A 26,247-nucleotide genomic window follows, 5' to 3' on the forward strand; every position below is an offset into this window, starting at 1 on the left:
AGGGAACATTTGCAAACCCTTATGAAACTGGAACAGGAGGGGCATCACTAATGGGGACATTCTTCCCCTTTTTTTGCCCCTTACCTGATGCCCTTGATTGAGGCATGAATGTTGTAAAAAATAAAGAAAAAATGCACTAGCATGTAAACATAATGGATAAGCAAACTTCTGTAGCAAAAATGGAAAAAAAGTGGAAGCAAAATGCACTTATCGGCTGCTTGAATCACCTCCAATACAGTCCTAAACCCTTTGCTACTCGCTCCCACACACCCACAGCAAGAGAGAGACACAAGAATGAGGAGAAAGTGGCCCAAATCAAGCCTAAAAAGACTCGTGACACACTTTTCTAGAGAGACATGTCTCCCAAAATCGAGATACGCTCGGATACATGAATCCCACGTGTTCGGACACGCTCAAGCCACGAATCGAGTACGTGTCCCTCGAGATTGTGTCCTACACGTTGGATTCGGGACACGGGGGGGAGGACGAATCTAGTTTCTTAGATGACAAGGATCACACACACCCTATAGTGACAATAGATAGGATACTACTTGCCATGAGAGGTAAGGATCGCAGCTATCCTATTGTCAGACAATAGGTAGGATACTACTTACCATGCGCATTAAGGATCACAGCTATCCTATTGACCAGAGTTCCCTCAACCCCAAGAGCTCTCCAATTCAATTCCTCGCCCTAGGAGCTCAAAAATGGAGGAAGAGCATAGCTCAGTGTCCTCAATTAGTCATGACCCTTTCCCAAGAGGTTCACATCCACTAGTCCAAGCTGCTCTTTGGAGACCAAGAACTTCCCTTTCGGCAAAGTCTTCATGAGAATGACAGCAACTTGCTCATCTCTTGAAGCCTCATTGCTTCAAAAAATCAATGTCAGAGCCTCATTGCTCCCTCTGCACCATAGTGGTATCTAGTCTCAAAATGCTTGGATTGATCATAAAACACAGAGTACTCTGAATGTTGGATCCCACTCTTAATATCGCAGTATATCACATTCGTGCCTGGCGCATCCTCAAACAGCTCTCCAAAGAACTTTCTTAATCACACTGCCTTGCAACTAGCCATGCTAGCAATAATTTGCTTTGCCTAAGCGATACTCAAATCTACATTTATTTCCAGCTAATTTAGTAAATCATGGCAGACCCCAAGCTATAGCAGCACCCAGATGTGCTTTTCCTATCAACAACATTTTCCAGTCTCAGTCATCATTGGTGTATCCATCAAGTTTCTGGCAGTGTGTCTCAGTCCATGAATAATAGTTTCATGTAGATATCCCAATACATATCTAGGCTTAGTCTGACTCAGAGTATATGAAGCAAATCAAGTATCCATCTGGTTGTTGACTCATCATAGGATCCATCAAATTAGTAAAAGAAGAGGAGCTCCCTCAACTACTTCAGTGTGAATCATCATGCCAAGTCTCAGGAAGCGTTCTTCTCTTAACAAGGAAGCCCTCATCACCAATCTCAAGATGTTGATTATCTAGGCTCAGAGGTCAACTCCCTCTATCATTGAACACTAAGATGATTCGAGCCTATCAGGAATAAATTGTTAGTATCAAATCAAATATCAAAGACATACCTTTAGGCTTTAACCCTGAAGAGAGGTTGGGGTCTGCATCAAATCTCCATCAATCCAGACATTCTAGGTCTAGGGGACTAACTTGAGTCCATATGGGACTTTCTTCAATCTATAATCATGAATCTCATCTTATGTGCCTCAAAGCCTTTGAGGTAACCCTAAGTATAGCTCCTTCCTTAAGGACATCATGCAGGATGCTAACTTCACATACATTTGATAATAGTGCGTCTAGCAATAGGATCTATAATCTTATCATAGTCCTCTCCCTCTGAGAGTATCTTATCATTGTTAAACATGTCATTGTTGCATTTTGTCATCTAGAATGGTCCTTGCATGGACATTTTGCTTTCATCATCTCACCAGACTATTTGCATTCAACCTGACAGTCTACTCTCTCTGAATAGGAAGCCTCTTCAGCCATAGTCATTAACTTGGGAGACTCCAATCCTTCCTCTGAGATTTGGGCTCTTGTCCAACTTTCAAATGCTTATTCCAATCATAAGATGGCTCTGCATTCTTTTCAATCCCAATTTAAAGTAAATAAACATACTAAAAGTGTACCTGATGATGACGTGTTAATTTTAGGCAACAATGGTATGTTCTATGCTTTAGAGCAATTTTATTTCAATTTCTTTATTAGCCCAGTATCAATATTCAGCTTAGCAATCACATCAACATGATAGTAAAATGCGGATAGAACATAAACATAAAGAGTAGAAGACAAGCCAAGACAAGAGGACACAAGATGTGGCACCAACTAGGGACAAGCCCCAATGTGGGGAAACCCTTGATCAAATCTTCTTTTAGTTTTCAATAGTTCAGCAAAGAGAGATAGTACAATTTACAAATCTGATAATTTATAACAACAGCAAAAGAGCCCTAACCAGAAAAGTCAACACTGGTCAACAGGGCAGATTTGACCCTCAGCAAAACCGTCAACTTCAGCCTCCAAACAACAAAATAAAACAGCCCTCAAAACAATCAAATTCAACCCAGTCAAAGTCTAGTCAAACAGCCAACCTGCGATCAGTACTAGCTGCAGTCAACGTTGCTCAACAGTCAACGTTTAGCGTTGATTTCTATGCCCAGAAATGCAGCCTGCCCAAACAAAGAGAGCCCTCACAAAAACGCAGTCAAAGGAGGTCAACGCATGTTGGTCACCACTTGGTCAAGCTTTCCAGAACTTTTGTCTCCTGAAATTTCGGCCTCTTGAAATTTCGCTCTCCTAAAATTTCGGACGTGTGGAGAGAGAGAAGTGTGAAGATGAGTGTGTCCGAATGAGGCTAAATCACCTTCTATTTATATGCAACGTTGAGGATGAATAGACGTGGCTGCTGGACTTTTAAGCCTACATAAGTTTGTTGGCCGACCTTGACGATTTGACCATAATCAAAATAAATTCATAACTTCATTTGTACATGTCAGAACCGAATGATCTTTAGATCAATCCTATACCTCTCTAAGAGAGGAATCCAAGAAAAATATCAGTTGTCATAAATAAGATGACCCATGTGGAGTTTGGCCTTACTTGCCACTTTTAACACTCCCTCAAAACTAGGGAGAACTCCATTTGCTAACCCATCTGCCAATCTGTACTATATTTGCCATCAATGCACTGCTCTGCTCTGCTGAACTATGAAGAAGAAGAAGTGATCGAGAATGTATCATACCATTCTCTATTGACCCGAAGTCAGTTCTAATCAAAGGAGAGTGTGTCATACTACTCTTACTGACCCAAAGTCAGTTCCAAGTGATCCTAGATCAATATTGGTCATCCTAGCATAGGGAGTATGGTAGTAAACGATGCATCCATCAATAGTACTATGGTCCCTATTGTCATTTCCCTACTCATTAGCCAGATGAGAGGTACTTCCCATGAGTCCCAAACTGCAGAGGTAGGATGTCTCAGCAGGAGAAGGATGAACCACTCATCCTGCCTACATGTCGCCAAGGGGTATCGCAAGGAAGGCTAAACCACTCACCCTGTACATAGCAAACCACTAGGGGAAGGTTCAACCACTCACCCAATGGTTGCTCATCACTCCAAGAAGTACCCCAAGCCCCCCGGAGCTCCCATAGCTCAATGTCCATCTTCATACAAGACCCTCATAAGAGGGTCTCTCAGCGACTCCAAGTCGTTCTTGGAAGGTTAAGAACTTGACCTTCCCTAGGGGCTTTGTCAGAATATTAGTGACCTACTCATCAGTCCCAATGTGATGGAGCCTTATTGCTCCTCGTTGTACCAAATCCCGAATAAAGTGGATCTTCTTTTAACATATTCCGAAATTCTGATAATTTCTTTTGATGTACATCTTCTTTTAACATATTCCAAAATGTCATCCAGCAATTATACTTTAGAAATTCAACCATAAAGAACAGTGTTACAGTAAAGACCACAACGCACAAAAGAAGACAAGATTTACCCTGGGAAAACCCACAAAGAGGAAAAACCCAGCAACCTTTTTCAATAGAGAATTTCTTCTTGTTTAATGAGAGACACACCAACCATAGTTACAAATTCAACACACACATCATAATGCTCAGTATTGAACTCAGGTAAACTTGTAACCATCTCCCTCAGCATCCTAAATGCTCCATGGTGCAAGTGGGACATCCTCTTGTGCCATATCTCGCACAACTCACTATTGTTGGTCTGCGCCACTAAGGCTCTAGTAGGCTGAAACATAAACTTGTAGAGTCTCCCACTGCGGACTCCAATCACTCTAGCAGACTCGATATTGGATCCCCTTGGATATATGAGCACCTATCCTCCTCGGAACACCACCTCATATCCCCTGTCCTCAATACTAGAGACTGAAATCAAGTTCTTCTTCAGCCTTGGAACATAAAGAACATCTGTCACTTTCAAAGGAAGTGATGACTCCCTCTGAAAGGATATTGTCCCCACTCCTGCTGCTCTAACCTTGGAGTTATTTCCAAGCACAACCTCCAAGTCAATATCATCCTTTGTGAGACTCATGGAGTGCTCCCTCACTCCAGTCATATGGTGGGAAGCTCCACTGTCTACAAACCACACACCAGAAGATGTGACACTAGTGGCAAGGCTCACCACTAAGGCAAAATCCGTGTCAAATCTAGAGGCGAACTCATCCACCTCTGTCGAAGCTACTACACCTTCTTCTTTTCTTCTTGTTGGGAAACTAAATAGCATAGTGACCCAACTTCCTACAAGCAAAGCATTTCACTTTGCTCGTGTCCTTCTCCTTGGCCTTTTGCTTCCCCTTCTGCTGCTTGGATCCACTAGAAGATCCCTTCTTGGCTTTCTACTTGTTGTTACTACAAGGGAAACATTCTCGTCCTCAGCTACCCCACCACCATGGCTGCCACTCTTGGCACTCCTCTTGGTTTCCTCCTGGATGAAATCATCCCACATCCTCCTCCAGTCTAGAAAATTCTCTCTGGCCACAATGCCATATATGAACCCATCCCACTGCCTCCTCCAGTCTAGAAAATTCTCTCTGGCCACAATGCCATATATGAACCCATCCCACTGCTTGGTGAAACCAGCTAGTGCTATCCAACAACTGGTCCTCAAGGATAGCCTCTCCCACTACAACCAACTGATCTCTCAGTTGTGTGATCTTGGTGATGTATGAAGTCACATTGTCAGCCTTGGTCATCTTGGTGTTTCTTAGCTTCTGCCTCAACACCATATTCCTATTCTCATTAGAGCTTTGGTGTAGTGTGACAAGGGAATCCCACATCTCGTAGGCAAACTTCATTCCTGTCACATGAGGGAATAGGTGGTCTTTGATGGCATCAAGAATGATTCTCCTTGCTTTCACATTCTTCTTGTTGAATTCCACCAACTAAGTTGGATCAGTTGGAGGTTGCACAGGACTCTCCACTATATCCCACACTTCAACTTCCTCAAGCAGTAGCATCATCCTCTCCTTCCAGGGGCCAAAATTATCAGCCCCACTCAATCTATCCTCCACCCTCAAACCAGTTGCCATGACCCTCACAACCAACACTAAATCTCAAATCTGTTACTTCGCAAGCTGCCTCCCTCTCAACCACTGAATACTGGGTATCTGAAGGTAGCTTTTGTCCAGTTGTCCACAATTTTAGTAGAATTTTTGCTTGTTTGGTTTATCATATTAGCTGAAGAAATTCTTATATTTGAATATTTGCAAGCTCTGATACCATGTAGAAAATTGTTGACCTGTAGCCCTCCCAATTTCAAGTGTTTTGCATATAGTTTAATGCCCTCAGACCCAACCTTATAGCTGATATAAAACTTGTAATGCTAATTAATTTGAAACATTCAGGACTACTCTACACTTTTCATTTTAATTTGAAAATAATGGCAAGCACACAGAATTTAATACCACTTTTACACACTGATTTTTGGTCAACAATGACCCTGGGAAAATCCACAAGCGGAAAACCAGTCTTAAGGAAGATTTAGTATTAGCTTCTAAGGAAATTATTTACAGAGATAATAACAACAAAAATGTACTTATCTCTCCCTTCTGAAGAGTGTCACTGTAAGCCCACTTTCAGATTGAATTTTGAACCATAGATAGTGCTTCTTGTTAAGACTTCTGGCTGCTTTTCTCTCACAGGAAATCCGGGCCTTAAGAGAGACTTTGAATGCCTAGAGACTCGAGTCAGTCAACCTGCTATTTTATCCTTGATTTGTGTGCAGACTGTCTCTTTGCAACTATCCCAAAAAACGCGTTGACCATTATAGGAGTGACATCAAAAATTGTGTAGATTGCCTCTAGAAATGTATCCAGCCTGTAGCTTTTCTCTGCCAGGAAAATCCTTCAACCAGACCTCAATTTCTACCTTAAACTCTGTGCAAAAATGCTCTGGCTGCCTCCTGGATTTTCATGCTCCCTCTTTGGGCTTCAACTCAGTCTCCTAGAAACTCGAGCCTGTTGTAGCTTCTCTTTGTTTTATTTGTTATAAACTCTTCTCCTTCAGCTTGATTCCTCCTCTTCTCCTTGCTCCTTCTCTTCTCCAAATGCTCATGTGAAGAATGAATGAGCTTTTCTTGCCTTTACTCCCTTTTTGTTTCTCAATAGATAGGAGAAGCCTAACCCTATTTATGAAGGGTTGAGATTAGATCTCAGCCCATGAGATCAATGATGGAGATCGTTTCCTCACTTGACCCACTGTATCATATGGTCCCCCTCATTTAATGAATTCCTAGTCACTTTAATATGTTTTGTACCTTGTACCCCTTTCTCCTAATAAAGTCAACTTAAAAATATAAAGTGACTTTGCCTCTAGGAATGCGTGCAGCCTATAGCTTTTCTGTCAGGAAAATCCTTCAACCAGACCTCAATTTCTACCTCAAACAATGTGCAAAAATGCTCTGGCTGCCTCCTTGATTTTCATGCTCCCTCCTTGCGCTTAAACTCGGCATCCTAGGAGCTCGGGCCTGCTATAGCTTCTCTTTGTTTTCTCTATTATAAACTCTTCTCCTTCAGTTGTATTCCTCCTCTTCTCCTTGCTCCCTCTCTTCTCCAAATGCTCATGTGATGAATGAATGAGCTTCACTTACCTTTTCTCCCTTTTTGTTTCTCATTAGATAGGAGGAACCTAGCCCTATTGATCAAGGGCTGAGATTAGATCTCAGCCCATCAGATCAATGGTGGAGATCATTTCCCTCACTTCACCCCCTCTCTCATATGGTCCCCCTCATTTAATGAACTCCTAGTCACTTTAATATGTTTTGTACCTTGTACCCTTTTTATCTTAATAAAGTCAACTTAAAAATATAAAGTGACTTTAATATTATAAGGTACTTTAGTACTTTTCCTCATAAAGTGACATTTGTATAAAATACCTAGTACATGTACCACATAAAGTGATTTTTCACCGTCACTTTAATATAACGTATAAAGTCATATGCCAAAAAGGTAATTAAAGTGTCTTCTTAGGCCAAAAGGCTAATGCACTAGGAAACACCCCCTTGGTACCCTTATTATTTTTTATAGTGACCACTGACACCCCTAGTTTATTGTGCATTCTCCTTATCTGGGGAAGGCTTTGAAGTTTACACCAGGGTGCATGAATTTGCAGCAAAAGGTCCTTTGAACTGGTTACCTTATCTCACCTGGAGCCTTTCTTTATTGACATTATCCTTGGGTGTTTTTTTTAGTGGAACCCTTGGAGGGTACCTAACCTGGCAGTTATTGGGTTATCTAATCTCCAAGAGCCATTGGGGAAGCCTCCTTTGTGGGGATTGTATCCATCCACAGAATAGCAAAGTTACTAAGGTGATAGTGGTTGTTGATCCCATTGTTTCCCTTAAACTAGAGTTCTTAGTGGGGCTTCGCAGTAAGGTGCTAGATTTTGCAATAACAATGACCATTATAGCATATAAAGTTTATAAACTCTATCAAGTTTGTCATAAATATCAAGGCCAAGGTTTTTCAGGCAGAAAAAGTGTCTACTATTCTTCCATGCCTTAAACAAGCTCATTGGGAAAGATGTCATTCTTTATCAATAAGAACCATTTATCTTTAAATTGGAGATAGATGTGGAGCATTTTAAAAGCCATATCATGGGCGGCATAGAACAACTTACTTGGTGTATAATGTAATAGGTAGAATGTAATGTAACTTTTCTAAACCATAGAAATGATCTGTTTTTCTTGTAACAAACAAATTTTTCCAACAGCCTCTAGTTAGTTCAAAAGCTCGATATTAGCACGTAAACCTCCTTTTCATGAATTTGCCAAAGAATATTTGATAACCAAGAATTCAAGTGCCTAGGCATTTTGGAAATAACTGGAGGAATGGAAAAGGAAAAACCTCTTGGGCTGCACGTGCAAGTGTAGTTGAGTGGCCCATCTTTGCAAATAGGTGTACAGCTCCAACCTTTATTTCTGGTACAGTTTTCATAGCATTCGCCACTCTAATTGCTTTCTCCAAAACAATTGATGAAAAGTCTTTTGAAAACTTGCAAAGACAGCCTGCAGCGAATAGTGCTGCATTTACCTGCAATGTTCCTTATAAGACCACAGATAAAAACAGAAAAAATATGCATTGCATATTCACATAGTGTTATTGTAACATCTGCACTTAAACATAAAAAGATTTCAGGTACTTAGAATCAAACATATACAAGCATCCCCCCAGTCAATGGACTATGAAATAAAGCAAAACCTGCAGACATGCATTTATGATGCACTAACAAGCCAACTCCCTTATCCTATTATAGCGCTAAAGAGCATATGTCCTTTTTTGGCATGACTCTACAAAACTTGGTCTTGGCATGTCCTTTTTAGTTTTTCAATTTGAAATAATCATAACACAAAAGAATTACTGTTGTAGAAAACCAGAAAAGTAGGAACAATGCTTCTCACAAACTAATCCACAATGATGATTCTCCTGTAGATTGTATCTCTGAAATTGTGCAGAGATAAGGATTCTAACACTTGATTGAATCCCCTTAGGTCCTTTTGATAGCCATGATTATGATCTGAAATTATTCACACCTTGTACTTGACAGGTTTGTTCTATGCAACAAGAAGTTATTATTTTTCTTGGTAAATGGTGAACACTTGATTGTGTGATAATTATTTCATTTGATTGTTCTCATTTTGTATGGATGATTGTGTGATAATTCTTTCATTTGATTGTTCACATATGATTATGTATCCATATTGGAAATTCTTCCATCAGAAAGATTCAATGTTATAATTGCCATGCTGATATTCAATCTACTTCATTCATTCTTCTTTTTTCATGCACAATGGACATGCCAATCACTTGAAAATCAAACTTGATTGTTATTGCATTTTAAATTTTGGAGCTGCTCTCAAACAATTTATTTGCAGATATAAAGAATCTGATTTTCAGATCTACACTGATTAATTGCAGATCTGAAAAGTTGTCTTGTTGACTTGAAGTAAAAGTTGCAGATATTTTGAAACTGATGCTTCAAGAGAACTAAGAAACAATATTGAAGAAGCAAAAAGAGCTTGAAGAAATCATATCCAACAAAAACGAAGAAAATTCACATTTGAAGGATCATAGTCAGAAACTACTAGCACAAATCAGAAAGTGTAAAACTAAGAAGCAGAAATTAGAACAAGAACAGGAAAATTCCGAGAAGAAACTCAACGAAAGTCTATCAGAGAAAGAAGAAGAATAATTGTGCTTACAAAACCTTTATCAAAAGTTATTAGAACAAATCATAGATTTAAAAAACGAGAAGCTTAAGTATCAAAATGAAGTTGAATCAGAAGTTGAATAACTTTCTCGTTTAAGAAATCATAATCAAAGTCTACTAAAATTAAGAAACTTAAAATTGATAAGAAATCTTTGAAAAACAAATTAAAAGAACTTATCACGAAAGAAGTATCGAATTCTTCACACATAGCAATCCAAGTCGAAGAAAAAGGAACAAATATTGATCCTGTCAATATAACAACTCAAGAAAATGAAAAACTAGTTGAGGTAAAAACATACACAGATGTTGCATTTCAGATGATAAAAATTCCAAGTGAAAATTCTATAACCAACTCAACAACATCAATACCTGAAGTAAATTAGGAATTTGCCAAACACATGATAAGGGAAAATCAAATCACAAGAAGTCCTTATCGACATCCGAACCACAACAACAAACATCTCAATCAATCTGCGTATCTTTATCACTCAAAAAAGGAACAACAGACTTATGTTCCGAAGAATAATGATGTCAGCACAATCCAGTCTTACGATAACAATTTATCCCAGCTATCAAGTAATTGCAAAGCTCCACAAAAGATTGATTTAGGATGGTCAAATCCCTTTTCAGTTCGACAATAATGTTTACCACTCAGAGGATCTTATCATCTTGTATCATCGAAGATGCCAGCTCGAAGAACTTCGAAAGATACAAATAGATTACAAGACAAAGAAACAGATGACACGTCTTATCAAAAATAAACTTTAAGGACAGCGCTTTCTAAAGAGTTAGGCAATTTTATGAATATAATTTATATAAAAATAATATAAATATAAATAATAATCATAATAATGATTAACTACATATTGATTAGTATACTGAACAGGCATGTCTCTAGGGACATGACCGTTCATGAAAGGGCACCTGCCTAGATATATAAGTGGGCCCTCATTTGTAATCATAAACATCTCATATCTCTTGTATTCAAGCATTCTTATATAAATATATTACTCATCCCATGAGGGACATTCTTATATTCCAGATATTCTGAATATTTTGTTGCATATTCTGAATATTCCTAACCAAAACTATTATAAGGTGACCCCTTCACTACTTTTGTGGGGCATCTATTGAGAAAATATGTAGTAGTATATACTTCTTTAGCACAATCCATATTTGAACCACCCCAGTCTTCAATATACCCCTCGTCATATCAAGAATTGTGTGGTTTGTAACTTTGTCCTTCCAACAATCACATTCTCTTGGAGAATGTATTTAGACAATTACTTCTAGATATCTTCTTTCTTACAAAAATCAACAAGATCATTTCAAAAGAATTAACTCCATTATCTGTTTGAAGGATCTTAAAAACTTTACCAAACATTTATTTACTAATCCATTAAAATAACTAAACCCAAAAATCATTTGATTTCTTTCTAAGAAAACAAACTCACATTTTCCTAGAGAAATCATCAAGAAGACACAAAAAGCATCTTGCACCGGCCATAGAAAAGAATATCCAAAGGATGGCCTATTATATTGGAGGATGGCCTCAAGAGATGTCCAAGTTGGAAAGGAATGATGAGATTAGCAGTGTACCCTCATAAAGGTGGCCTAGGAAGATGTTCTACATAGATTTGAAGGAGATGACACAAGAACAAATTACCTTAGTCGATGATAGCCTAGGAAAATGTCCATACTTGAGGATGGTGTTCATGAGGATGTGAAGTCGGATTACGCCACTCAAGAATGACCTAGGAAGAGGTTGATTGCATTTATACGAGTACATCCTATCCCAATATAGGGCAGCCTAGGGAGGCATCCAACAATAAAAGAGGTGATTACAGTGATGTTACAACATCTAACATTAATAGAGAATGAACTTAAAGAACGTCCAACATAGATTTTGATACAACGATGAAATTAGAAATGTTATTTTTTCTTATCCAAGCAAACCAACAAATAGTTCCGACCAGATTTACGTCTACTAAATAAAAGCACTAGCTAGGGTATTAACAAAATAAATTCAATGGAAATCAAATTTACCAATCTCAATCACAAAAATGACACAAATTCTACCCAATCATAGTTCTACAATAAAATTTTGAACTTACTCGGGATCCCTTCTTGGGAAAATGGCCCAAGTGAGGAATTACATACAACATGGACTAATCCACCTAATCAAACCCTTCATGGTTGATACAGATCTCTTTGTTTCCCCTTCCTCTAACCCAATACACTTATTGAGATGCCTCTCTCAATCTCCTGTTGTTGTACAGTGTGTCTTCTCCTTCTCCTTAACATTGCTTTTACTTTACATTCATCTAAATCCCTAACCCTAATGTTCAGAGTGATTGACAGCCAAGATTAGATCTTGCCTCACTCAAGATTAAGTGTTGGGCTTAAAATATATGCACTAAAGTAATTTATTTTACTTTTCCTAAGTTTACTTTAAATCAATAACTCAACATAATACTCATGTTCTTTTCCTAAGTTTACTTTAAATCAATAACTCAACATAATACTCATGTTCTTTTCCTAAGTCTAACTTAGGCTATGTTACAAAAACACCTTGCTCACACTAGAGAAAGTGTCTAAGTAGACTTTGGGCGACCTCTACATGCCTAGACACTTATGCCTATGTAGAAGTACATGCCCGAGCTACAAACATCAACACTCCCTCGGAGCAAGGGAGGAGCTTTTGCCACCTAGAACTAACTTCGATCCCAAAATTGCATTTGTTGCCTTGGCCCTCTAAATTGAAGCCTTCCCTATCATCCGGTTTGGACACATCCTCGAAATCTTGTTGTGCTTGGCTTGGTTCCTAGAAGCCTCCCGCTCTTGAACATCGTATAAGATTATCTCACACCAAAAGACCTTCTTGACAAATTTGGAGGAATCTTTCCACTACTCTCATTTTGAACTTGAAAGATAACTCCCTCTGAGTTGCTCAACCATCAAAGTTACCTACTCCTTGTTCTCTATCACTCCTTTGCTTCGTACCTATTGTTTCTTTGTAGACAGTTCTAGGTTGGGAACTGTGCCAAAGCATCTAAGTAAGGTTTTAATTGAATTGGATGAACAATGTACTAAACCCTTAACACTTACAAAATCCAAATATTTCTGAGAACCTCAAAGGCATGACTTTCGTTCATAACAGGAATAAATCTTTAAATCAAGTTTGAATGTAGAATTAAGGAAAATATGTGATAATCAAACATCAATATTGAATATTTAACCAACCAAATACGGTTGATGCATGCAGGAAAAAATCTACAGCCAAACATAATACATTCAAGAGATGACAGAAAGCAACAATTAAAGATATAGAGGAACTAACTAAGACAGACTGTTTTAGTTAATTAATCTCTTCAATGATTATTGCTTTGTAGTGGGTTGTGAGGGAGATCGATACTCAATCTAGCCTTACCCTAACTCCTATGTTACCTTGAACATATATAGAATTAAATTATGAAAAACATAAATGAATAACAGGAAAAACTCACATGGACACAAAAGTCATTAAGAATGAATCTAGAATCCTTTGATTAGCTTCAGAAATATTTCAGAGTATTACAAGGGTGTCACTGGATTATCACAAGGGTTCAACCATTCCTTCTTCGAAATACAAATATTTATAGAGTGTAGTTGAAAAATATCTAGATCTGAAATAAATTTATTACAAAATTAAATACTATCCAAAACTGATTTGGATATTACAACAATAGAACACAAAAATAGCTATTCTAAACTGATTTAAACGATCAACACACAATTCGAGACTACTGTTTGGTGACTGTTGCTGGAAACTGAATTTTCTACTTTCTGCACCTTCTTTCTTGCTTTCTGCTCCTTTCTCTGCAACTTGTTACTGAATCTGTGCATTATGTTTTACTCAATGAGTTCAAGTAACGTATCCCATCTTTTATCATTTGGGATAGAAAATTTTGTTACTTTCCTATATGCCTCATCGACTTTTGTGTATTTCTCAAAGGTTGGCCTAGTAATAAATAAGTGTTGAATTTCATGTTGAATGAAAAGATCAAATTCAAGGCCTTCAAAGAATGCTTTATCACTTATCATCCCTTTAACTTTTGCAAAATTGGTTCTATCTGCTGCTATCTCATGCAATCCGTGCTGGTAATTTTCTAGTGGAATCAATTGGCCACTAGAATCTCGCAGAGCTAGAAGTCCTTTCTAAAAACATTGAAATTTTTATGAAACTTTTTAACCTGCACGTCCAAATTTGACATTTGTTTTCTAATTGTAACATTAAGTTTCTTTTTGTCAAAACCCTTCTTACAAGGACTATCTTGGTCCTGTATTCAATCCCAAACTCCTCCAGTTCTTCTCTTGTTTTAGAATTTAGCACTTTGATTATTTAGGTAGCTTCCCCTAGCTTGTGATCTAAATCTTCTTTAATCTCTGTAATGGTTGCCTTTGACTTCTACACTAATCCCTCCTTTTCAAAAATGATTTCAATGGATGTCCAAAGTTCAGTTATGGTTGAATTTATATCAATCCATATCTTTTCTTTAGCTTCTCATAAGGTTTGTGCAATGACTGATTCATTTTCATATTTCTTTAGTTGCTTGATTAACCTGTAATTTTTGTGTACTTCGGCCAGATATGCATCATCAGCATTTATCTTATTGTCTTGAGACTTCTCCAACTCGACTCTGAGGTTTCCAATCTCCATATCCTTTAATGATAAGTCTCCCATAGATTTATATAATTGTTCTGTTGGATTTTGACTAGTAGACTCTATTTCTATTGTGGACATTATTGTTGTAGATGTTGCTGCTGTAGATGTTCCTACTCCAGTGTTGATTTGGAGCTCTCTTTCCTTAATCAATTTTTCCATCTCTGCCTCCATCTTCTGTATTTGAATATTTTGCTCTACAATCATCCGAAGCATGTTTTATTTTTCCTTCTCCAGCTAACTTACTTCTTGTGCTTGAGGATGTTCAGTAGTTGGTAATTTCAGTTGCTTCCTTAGTGATTGTATATCTGCATTTTTGCTTTTAATTATTTCTTCAGCTACCTTGACATCTTTAGGACCCAATCCTAATTTAAAAACTAGATCCTCCAATCCCTTAATTTTTGTATCCTTTCGTAGAAAAGACATCTTTTCGAGCTTCAATTGAGAATGAATATTATTGGGAGATGCTTGTAGCTTAGAAGCTACCATGGCCGAACTTGTAAAAGATGTATATATCATTTCTCCTGCTTGCTTGTGAAGATCGATTTGACCAATAGGATGTATCTATTTGGTGTCAAATGATAACACAAAGGTTTTGTAGTCCTCCACACTCTTCGGCACCTTTGGTTCCAAAAATGCTAATTGGAATTGTCCTCTTTCACTGTCTAAGACAAAAAGTAACCTAGTCTGAGTTGTGGAAGGCTGTTTCCAAAACTCAGCATATGTAGAAGTTTTTAGTGCTTCATTTGTCTTCTTCATCTCTAAGAACCTTATAAAAATACTTTGTTCCCTTGAAGAAGGAGAAGAAGGACAATCTGCTGAAATGAAAATGCAGATTCTCCTAAAAGTATAACTATAGTAGGTTCCTTAGAAGTTTGAGCTTTTGAGGATTCTTCTTCAACATTTATGGTTTTCCTCCTCTTAAACACCTTGAATGTTTCCTTCTGTAACTCAGATCCTGCTAGAGATAGACTGTCTCTTGGTCTCTTCAATTACTTTTCTAGCATCCTTGGAGTTTCCAGTGTTGTTTGACTAGAAACTAACTCTTCAACTTCCTGTAGTGTATTCTCTTCCCATTCTTATTTGTTGGCATATTGTTCAATCTCCGGTTTGGTAATGTGCACATATGGTGCAGACTTCTAACCAACTCTCATTGATGATATAATCCTAATGGATCATATGACCAACATAAACTTAATCTAAACTTCATCTACTTCAATAACACATTGACTTATTTCTCTGCAGCTTTGGTGTTGACTATGAATGCGCCAACTTGGGCCTTTAGTTTGAATTGAGCCTTTTGTTTTCTAGAAAAAATATGAACATCATCCATGTTCATCATCTTCCTGATATTTTCAAGTGCAAAAATCCTCATGGGGAGGAACACCGACAATTTGTAAGGTGGAAGCTTGCAGCCATAAATCTTGATTTCTGTGAAATTCTGGTACAAATACCAGTCTCCAACTTTAGACTGCTCACTCAAATGCAAAATCCTCTTGATTTCTATTGAAACTCTGGGAACTGCATCACTATTTAATAAAAATATAGCCATACACAAAAATTGATTGATAAAATCATTGAAAGAAAATTCTTTAGAGGTTTTCCTCACTAATGAGGTCCAATGAATCATTGACTGTGGTTTGCCTTCAACATCCAATTTCTGCAAGGGAAACTTGAACCTTTCTTACTGATGATATAAGAATAGGTAAATCAAAATTGATTGGTGCTTGAATGAACCTTCGGCACTGAACTTTAAAAATCGATCATGAATTGTATCGAACAGAAACCGACTGTAATTGAACATAAAAGATGGTATTTTACTAGAAGAAAAGAGATCAAAAACCCAAAATGACCTCATCTACCTATTGATCATTGGGATATCCTAACAGAGAAGAAACTAGGGAAATGACTTGCCTACAAAATTCAGGGAACATTGCAAAGGGATAAGGTGGGTTTGTTCTAGGTTATTCTGAGTTTTTTCGTAAAAATGACTCAAAAATATGTGCTCTTTGTGAAAAAGAGAGTCTCTGGTAGATCTCCAATAAAAGATTAGTGGAAAAAGGGTGAAGGGAGTCTTGAGGATTTAATTGGAGGACCTGGCAGATTGACTTAGGGGTTATATAAAACAAAGTTTCATTATTTTGTGCAGTAACAGCGCTTTGGGTAGGAAGATATCGAGCTCCATACCAAGTACCAAATTCGGGAAAATGAAATGTCTGAGGGAAACAAAATTCGAGTAACAGTGATTCCTAAAAGGAGAATTCGTCACTGGCGTCTTGATACTTCTGATAAACCCAATTGTGAAGTTCATATAAGTCAAACTCACAATTGGTCTCAGCAATTTTGAAATGGATATCAATCAAGGGCAATTCATCTAAATTAACTACAGGGGGCAAGATAGGATTGTCTATAGTCATCTTAGATTTTCCTTTATGAGAAGCCATTGGGGATGAAACAGAACTATTGGGAACAATTAAATAGTTACCTGGATATAGAAATGGTCAAGTGTTGGAGAGCGCAGAAATTTTCTTGTAGTCTTGTACTAGAACTTCAGTTGCAAGCAGAAATGGTGAAAGAATGTAAATTGGATAGGGGAGCAGCTTTTATTCAGGCATTTATAGCAGCTCGCACTTACAATTAACCGTTAATGGCGCGGAGAAATAAATGTTTGAACGTTGGCGGGAGGATTTAATGGTTAACGGTCACCTGCAGGTTGCAACATTTATTGGAAATGTTGGTGACGACTCAGTGTAGTGGAAAGATAGCGATGGGTGGAATAAGCAAGAGATTTGGCGAGAGGAGTGAGTGGGAGCAATGAGTCGAAGGAACGACAGTTTGTGGGCAAGGGGTGGAAGCAGTTTGTGGTTTTGTGAGGAAGGAGGCCGCAATGATTAGGAAAGTGCCATGTAACAAAGGCAAGGTTGGGTAAAACAGTGTTGTGGACCCCCCCCCCTTCCGTTAACTTCCGATAATGCGGGGATCCTGCAATGTATCGGGGATCATTTGATCTCGGTGAGCCCGATCTCATCCGCTCGAAGTTGTATGAATATTAATTGCTTGACGGCAACCAATCACATTATATTATCACAATAAAATAATTTATTTATGTAGAGAAAAATGCTAAGGATAATAAAAACATAAATGTGGCATTTAAATGTGCTCGCTACTGTTAGGGATATTATATTTTTTTTTCTTTTATTCTTTTCTCCCTTTTATTTTCATTTCTTTCTTTGATTTTTTTCTCTTTTCTTTTCTAGTTCTTTTTTCTTATTTTTCTTTTTCTCTTTCTTTTTTTTCTTTTTTTTTTTCAAATGAAGGAAAAACTACTAGGGTAAAAATAAGTTACAAAATCGGCTCCATCTGGGGGCAGCTTCCCCCTGCAAGATGCAGAGAACATGCAGATCCATGTGCCTTCTCCTCGGGCTATGGAGTCTTTGTTGTGAAAATCACACTTGCTTGGAATTTTAAAGAAAAACCGGAAATTTACAATGATGATGATTAAAAACACTCAATACTGAATATAATGCTTGAGGTATTGCCCATTGACTGGCAATGAGAAATATTCTCCTTCCAGATTGCGTAAAATGAATGTATTATTTCCTTTAACTTCTACAATGCTGAAAGGTCCCAACCATAAGTTATCAAACTTCCCATGTTTGCCTCTTTCTTCTCTTCTTGCATCCCATCTAAGAACTAAATCTCCTTGTCTGAAATCTCTTTCTCTAGCCTTCCTGTCAAATAAACTCTTCATCTTGTCTTTATATTGTCGAGGTTTATGTTGAATTTCATCTTTGTTAAGTTATGGTATGTTCTATGCTTATAACAGTTTACTTCTTTTCCTTATTATATTCCAAAGATTAGCAATCACACGTACATAAAGTAGAGTGCAGATAGAACATTAAACGATCGACAAAAAACAAGCCAAGACAAGAGACACAAGATGTGGCGGCTAGCCAAGCACAAACCCCACAATGTGTGGGGAAACCCTTTGATCAAATCTTCTTTTATCTTCAATAATTCAGCACAGAGAAATACTACAATAAATCTGATTCATATCAGCAGTAGCAAACCCTAAATCAATAGCATCAGCATTAGCGGCTTCATTATCAAACTAGGGCAGACGATATCTTGCAAACCGTTCGTCAGATTGACTTCATTCCACCACCAAAAGTTGCAGCTTTCAGAGGAGGTTCAGATGAACCTATAGTGCAGTTCCAAAGAGGAGATCTTCTAGGCCACGCAGGTCAATCTTTACTTCTGCAGTTGCAGCTTCAGTTTCAGCAGTTTCCGGCTTCAAACTAGGGCAGTCGATGTCTTGCAAACCGTTCATCGGATTGACTTCATTCCACCACCAAAAGTTGCGGCTTTCAGAGGAGGTTCAGATGAACCTACAGCGCAGTTCCAAAGAGGAGATCTTCTAGGCCACGCAAGTCAATCTTTACTTCTGCAGTTGCAGCTTCAGTTTCAGCAGTTTCCAGCTTCAAATGTGTGAGAGAGAGACCCATTTCTGCGTAGTAGAGAGAGAGAGATGTGATGAGATGAGTGAGTCCAAATGAGGAAAAGTCCTCTTATATTTATACACAACGTTGGTGGGTGAATAGATGCGATTGTTGGGCTTCTGAGCCTACATGAGTTGTAGGTCGGCTTGATAATAATTCCATAATCAAAATAAATTCATATCTCCATGAATACTTATCGGAATCGGATGATCTTTATATCAATCCTACACCTCTCGACGAGAGGAATCTAATAAAAATATTATCAACCATGAATAAGATGACCCACATGAAGTTTTGCCCTGGTTGCCAATTTTAACACTCCCTCTCAACCATGGAGAACTTCATCTGCAATCTGTCTATCGGTCGTTACTATTCATCCATCAAATGCACTGCCCTGTACAGCCTGACCCTTGCCCTGCTCTGCTCTATTCTTCCTGTTCTGCTTTGTCTTGTTCTGCCCTGCACTAATCTGTACTGTTTTGCTCTGTTCTGCTCTGCTTTTGTCCGAATTATGAAGAAGAAGAAATGATCGAGGATGTATCATACTGACTCAAAGTCAGTCTCAGAGTATGTACCACTAGTCCCGGACCAGTCTCAACCAACCTGAAGTCAGCATCATAGTGAGTACAACTCCACTGGTCCTAGACCAGTATCATCCTCCACTGATTCAAAGTCAGTCTCAGAATGCATACCACTGGTCCCAGACCAGTATCGCAGTCTCAGAGAGTGTACCACTGGTCCCAGACCAGTACTACAATGACACGAAATCAGTCTCGGAGTATGTACCACTGGTCCCAGACCAGTCTCAACCGACCCGAAGTCAGCGTCATAGTATGGTACAACTCCTACCACTGGTCCCAGACCAGTATCGCAGTCTCAGAGAGTGTACCACTGGTCCTAGACCAGTCTCAACCGACCCGAAGTCAGCGTCATAGTATGTACCACTCTCACTGGTCCCAGACCAGTACTGCATTGACACGAAGTCAGTCTCGGAGTATGTACCACTGGTCCCAGACCAGTCTCAACCGACCCGAAGTCAGCGTCATAGTATGGTACAACTCCTACCACTGGTCCCAGACCAGTGTTGCTGTCTCAGAGAGTGTACCACTGGTCCCAGACCAGTCTCAACCGACCCGAAGTCAGCGTCATAGTATGTACCACTCTCACTGGTCCCAGACCAGTACTGCACTGACACGAAGTCAGTCTCGGAGTATGTAACACTGGTCCCAGACCAGTCCAACCGACCCGAAGTCAGCGTCATAGTATGGTACAACTCCTACCACTGGTCCCAGACCAGTAACATTGATCCCAGATCACTGGAGGTCATCCTAGCGTAGGGAGTACGGTAGATACAACAATGCGTCCATCGGTACTACTATGGTCCCTAACTTCATTTCCCTGCTCATTGATCAGATGAGAGGTACTTCCCATGAGTCCCAGACTGCATGGATAGGATGCCTTGACAGGAGAACTAATCAATCCTGTCCTCACAAAAGAACACATCAATCCTGCTACAATCGCCGTGGAGAACACATCAATCCAGGCTGCCATGGAGAACACATCAATCCAGGCCTCACAGGAGAACTTAATCATCCTGCTACACAGGAGAGCGAATCATCCTGTTCCACAAGAGAGCAAATCATCTTGTCCCACAAGAGAGCGAACCATCTTGTTCCAGTGCGCACCACCAGGGGAGGGTGAGTCACCCTGTGGTCATATGTTGCTCCAGTAGGAACCGCAAGCCCTCAGAGCTCCCAGAGCTCAATGTATGCAACATGCAGGACCCTTGTACAAGGGTTTCTTGCCGACTCCAAGTCGTTTGGGAAAATTACAGATTATATCTTTCCTCGGGGCTTTGACAAGGTGTATCAACCTGTACATCATCTTAATGTGATGGAGCTTCCTTGCTCATCGACTTACCATATCCCAGATGATGTCTATCTGCTGGAGCAATTGACGGGATTCCTCAATAATCGAATCCCACCTCTGGTTGTTACAGAGAATCACAGTGGTATCCAATGTAAATCCAAACAGCTCACTGAAGAGCTTTCGCAACCAGACTGCCTCACACGAGGTTATGCTAGCAACAATATATCCTGCTTCGGCGGTGCTCAAAGCCACCGACTTCTGCTTCCTGCTCATCCAGGATATTGAAGCAGATCCCAAGGTGAAACAGTATCCGGAAGTGCTCTTACGGTCCACCAAACTGCCTACCCAATCAACATCAGTATATCCAAGTAGTCTCACATCTTCGGCAGTGTATCTTAATCCATGAGAGATTGTGTCCTCAAGACATCTCAGAAGATTCTTGGCATCAATCCAGTGAGAGTCAACCAAATATGAGCTCACAATGCTAACTGCAAAACATATGTTTGGACGGAGGTTCACCAAGAACATCAATGCGAATGAGTTTTTGAAACTCAGAGGCATTTCCCAAGTCTGGTCCAACATCACTACCATATAACTTCTAAAAGTTAAGATCCTGGAGGTAGTCACAGGCTTGCAGTCCATCATACCGAATCTTTCCAATATATTTACCACATATTTTCCTTGAGATAGGAAAATTTCCCTTGGCTTCTGCCACACTTCAAGTCCTTGGTCCTTCATTTCAAATTCAGAAGCCATCTCCCTCCTACATTTGTGAATGAGAGGGTTTGCACCTGTTAGAAAGAGGTCATCCACATACAACACCAGTATGAGAGGCTTATCATCTTCAACCTTAAAGTAAAGGTTAGGATCAGCTTCACTCCTAGTGAATCCCAGCTTCATCAAGTAGCTATCGATCCTCTCATACCATGCTCAGGGTGCTTGCTTTAGCCCATAGAGATCCTTCTTCAACCTGCATACATGAGATTTTCAATCATAAATCTCAAATCCTTCAGGTTGCTCCACATAGACCTCTTCTTTGATAGAACCATGCAAGAACGCGGTCTTAACATCCATCTGATGTAGGTTCCATCCTTGTGAAGCCACAAGGGCTATGATCAAGCGGATGGTCGTATATCTGGCAACATGTGCAAATATCATAGTCTATACCTCCCTTCTGGGATAAACCACGAGCAACAAAATGAACCTTATACTTTTCCATACTTCCATTTGCTACAAGCTTTATCTTGTAAAGCCATTTTGAAGTAACAATTGTCTTGTCCGAGATCTGGGAACTACTTCCCAGACATCATTCTCCATAATAGACTCATATTCTATGGTCATAGCATCCTTCCATAGTTAATGCTTGATGACATCTGAGAATGATGAAGGTTCATTTTGTATGATCGTGCTCATGATGGTCAGGTATCCCTGATACCTGTTAAGTTTCTTACTTTGATGGAAGGTTCCTCAGGGTGCAGCATGTCCTTTAGCATCATCAAGTATCCCCCTAAGCCATGAAGGCCTCTTCCTAGAAGAGGAAGGCTCATGTGGATGAGGATCAATCGGATCCATGGGTTCTTCTACATCAGGCATTGATTCATCATCCTTTTCTTTCGATTCCCTGGTGTCAGCTTCTTGAGAGCTACTCAAAGTCAGCAGATTGTCCACCTTGCTGAGAGCCATATCTTTGTCAAAGGTGACATCATGACTAATCACGACTTCCCTTTGACCGGTGGTGAACATTTCTTTAGGAGTTTAGGAACCCAATGCTTGATGAGGGCATCGATTTTGTGCATATACGACGGTGATTGTAGTTTCAGCCCATAGAAACTTTGGAAGTCTTTGATCATGTAGCATGGCCCGGACAACTTCCATCATCGTGTGGTTCTTCCTTCCCACCACACCATTCTGCCCAGGAGTATGTGGTGTAGTAGTCTCCCTCTTAATGCCAACCTCAGGTATGCCTGAGTAAACCAATTGTAATATATCGGAGGTCTTGCTTTGGCTTGAGGGGAATGGTCCCCTTTTGAGCTTTCCTTTGGCACATCCTAGACATACACCTTCTTTCTCTACTTGGAATTCGGGCATCCCTGTTACCATCTGTCTTACATCGGGTAGAGCTTTATAATGAAGGTGGGCAAACCTCCGATGCTAAAGTTCGGACTAAAGAGTTGTGTCACAAGACATGACACCTAGCGGACTTCCATCGACCGATATAATGAATCAACACTAAACCCAAGAGTTAAGGCATCTTTAACATTATTTTTCCATATACATACCTTGCCATTGCTGAAGGTTACCTTGTAGCCTCTGTCTTCCATTGCCAAGATGGACACTAGGTTCCTTTTGAGGTCAGGTGCATTTAATACATCCTAGAATTTCTAGCCTTCTTGAATGCTTGTCCTCTTCCTTGATTCCCAGCTCTCCTCTTACCTTTGTTATTGAATTTGACATTCCTTTGATTGCCATCAGAGGGATTTCGAGTTGCACCACTGCATACTGTGTTAGTGTCAGTCTTTCCAGCCTTCCTCCAGTGATCAAATATGCTCTTACAAAGTGATCTCAGAGTGTCAAGGTCAAATTTTGTTATTTCAGTGAGTCTTCAAGTAAAATTTGGTTACTAGGCATTAGGTCTAGGGTTTGCTTTCACTCTTTTCAAAATTGCCCAAATGCCTATCCATGTCATCATTCTGCTGAGTTTATCATCTTTCATTGGGTTTTCATTATCATGTCAGTGTCTAATGAGTCATTTTACATCTTGTTCATGCTTCAGTTGCGCCTAGGCAGGGTCATTTCCCTCTCCTAAGGTTTTGAAAGCTAATTTCTCTTGGACGGTCAAATCATCGGCAAAACTTGTATCCAGATGTTCATACACCTTCCCCTATCCTTAAAGTACCTTATCAAACACTTCCCACCCCTTAGATCCGCCAAATTCCTCATTTTTGCACAAACCCTAGTTTCTAGCTACAACCTGCCAATTTTCTAGGTTTGGCCTGTGTTTTGCCCTTTTGGACCCCTTCCCCTCGCTCAATCTCTGAGATTTCACTTTCCCCTGCTTCCTAACATCCCTCCCTACTCCCAAAAATTTCCTCAAGAATTTAGAAGCCCCTGATCCCCTTCATTTCGCTTCATTTCGACAAAATCCCTTGTTCCACACATCGGGATACGTTGCACTCAAATGATGTTTCAGAGCAATAGAAGATAAATTTTGGAAAACTGAGAGAGATTTTTGTCCACAACATGCCAAGGAAGAAAAACCTCCTTCACTTTTTGCACAGGTGTCATGATTTGAGAGAAATGTCAAGAATACCGTTGCCTCAGGAGAATCAAAGACACCTCTGAAGTGACCTTGGGAAAATCAAGTTTTCTCCTAGCTTGGTTGGCCAAATTGATGGATAAAATGATAACTAGACACAAAGAGCTTTCCAATGAGCTATCATGAGCTCAATTTGGGGTTGAGAAAGGCATTCAAAAGTTGACTGCAACAGCACTCTTCCTTGAGGCAGCCTCATTTGGCACTTTTTGACCAGTCTTGGGAGATCTGATTTTTGACAGGGCAAATGAACTCCAAATTGAAAAATTCCAGTTGTGTTGGAAAGTAGACTCAAAGACCTTTCCAACGAGCTATCCTGCACCCGATTCCAACACCGGGAAGGCCTCCAAAAGCCTCCTAAAAAAGCGCGACCCGTTGAAGACGCGCGACCCGTCAGGGCACCTCCAGCAGTGTAAAAACTACACAGGCGCGACCCGTTGGGCAGTGCGCGCGACCCGTCAGGGTTTCCTCCACAAAAAATTACCAGCAAGCTGCCAAGTGACCACAAATTGTTCAAGCTTGTAAGGTAGGCCTTCAATCATATAAATTATGGTTTGCTAAAGCCTGAGAAAATCATGATAATTGTTTTGAAAGTCTTCATTTGCAAGTAAAAGTCTCCATTGTGCTTTTGGGCTTGAAGTTGTCAAAATTGCTAGGGTTTATTATGCTGTTTTGAGGTATCCCTTTTCTTTCCTATTGTCCACCTCCCATTACATATTCCTTATCATTTTATTTAATTTCCCTACCAAAAATACTTAAAAGCCCTAAAACCCTACCCCTATTCCTAAAAAGTCAAGAATCAAGCCCTAAAACCCTACCTCCCATAACATCCTTGCAAATGAAATTGTATGATGTTGTATATGTCATGATTCCTTCCCTTAATTCCCTTTTCATGTATTTTCCCTAATTCCCCTTAGAAGTCTCCCTTCCCTAACATCTCCCTAGTGTTATTTGTCCCCTTGAAACAGCATTTCAAACAGAGTAAAACAGCAGGTCATTTGAGCAGAAGCAGTAGTACATTTCAGCCACTTTTCTCTTGAAACCATGTCAGAAACCGAAACCGACTATGAGCAAAGTGATGACCGTGAGTCAACACCAGAAGTTGAGATACAAAGGAGGCCTCACAGGGGTGGTAAGAGTGGTCACCATTTGAGAGATGAGCACACTCTTGATGAGTTGCGGAGGATTCGTGAAGACCGCATCTTGAATAGAAGAAGACCCGGTGATCTATTGCCCGCTGAGCGAGAGTCCATGCTCATCCGGGTCAATGCACACTTGGAGAGGCTGTTGGCTAGGGCCAACCAAGAGAAGAAATTGCTGAGGATAATGAAGAACCATTATTGGGCGAGAATGCACGTGTGCAAGGCAAAGATGAAGATGTTCCAAAGGCGATTGGCCAAGGCACAAAAAAGGAGAAAGAGGCCTGATCCCCTTCATATCTTGGCCGAGGCTTCACTGAAGGACCAAGGCACTAAATAGCCTAGCCACAGCACAAATCCCAAAAAAATTTGAGCATTTTGGGTAAATTTTGGTTTTTTCAGGCAATTACAGGTTTTCTCCATTAACGGGTCTCACCCCCCGCGCGACCCTTCATCCCGGCAACTCCATTTTGCAAAAACTCAGCATTTCCATATTTGTCATGAGAAGTTACATATGCTCATCAATGGACTTGAGATTTTATGAAGTTTTGGGCCTCCAGAAAGTCAAAAAAGGAGCAAAAAATGACTTTCTGCCACATTTTTGAGTTGCAGAAAGCAGTCTTGGGAGATTGCAATTTTGGAGGGGCAAATGACCACCAAATTCAGAAATTCCAGTTGGGTTGAAAAGTAGACTCACAGACCTTTCCAACAAGCCTACTCTTGCTCAATTTGGCCACCTGGAAGTGCCCCAAATGTGGTCCCAGAGGCGCGCGACCCGTCAGGCAAACTTCTCCAGATTTCAGTGTACAGCTCAGAAAAACGCAGTTTGACCCTGTTTGACTTTTTGGGGTGGATTATTATCCTATTTGATGTAATTAATGTACTTTTATGACACTTTTACTCTTATGTACCTACTCTAGAAGATTCATTCATAAAAAAGGTGAAAATTAAATGAATGAATTGGTTTCCTAGCTTATAG

The 26,247-nt window shown here is 39.7% G+C and overlaps 1 protein-coding gene across 1 annotated transcript in view; it reads right to left on the bottom strand.

Moving 5' to 3' along the window:
- LOC149199600 (uncharacterized) overlaps positions 1 to 26,247 on the bottom strand; it is a 226,603-nt gene that overhangs the window by 84,988 nt on the left and 115,368 nt on the right. The window contains 1 exon segment of the mRNA XM_089402501.1: positions 8,384 to 8,569. Coding sequence (XP_089258627.1) covers positions 8,384 to 8,569 — 186 coding nt within the window.

Source organism: Pinus tabuliformis, chromosome 2_1 (assembly GCF_031772625.1).
Source record: "Pinus tabuliformis cultivar Carrire ecotype Pingquan chromosome 2_1, CPIR1, whole genome shotgun sequence".
In the NCBI taxonomy this organism is placed as follows: Eukaryota; Viridiplantae; Streptophyta; class Pinopsida; order Pinales; family Pinaceae; genus Pinus; species Pinus tabuliformis.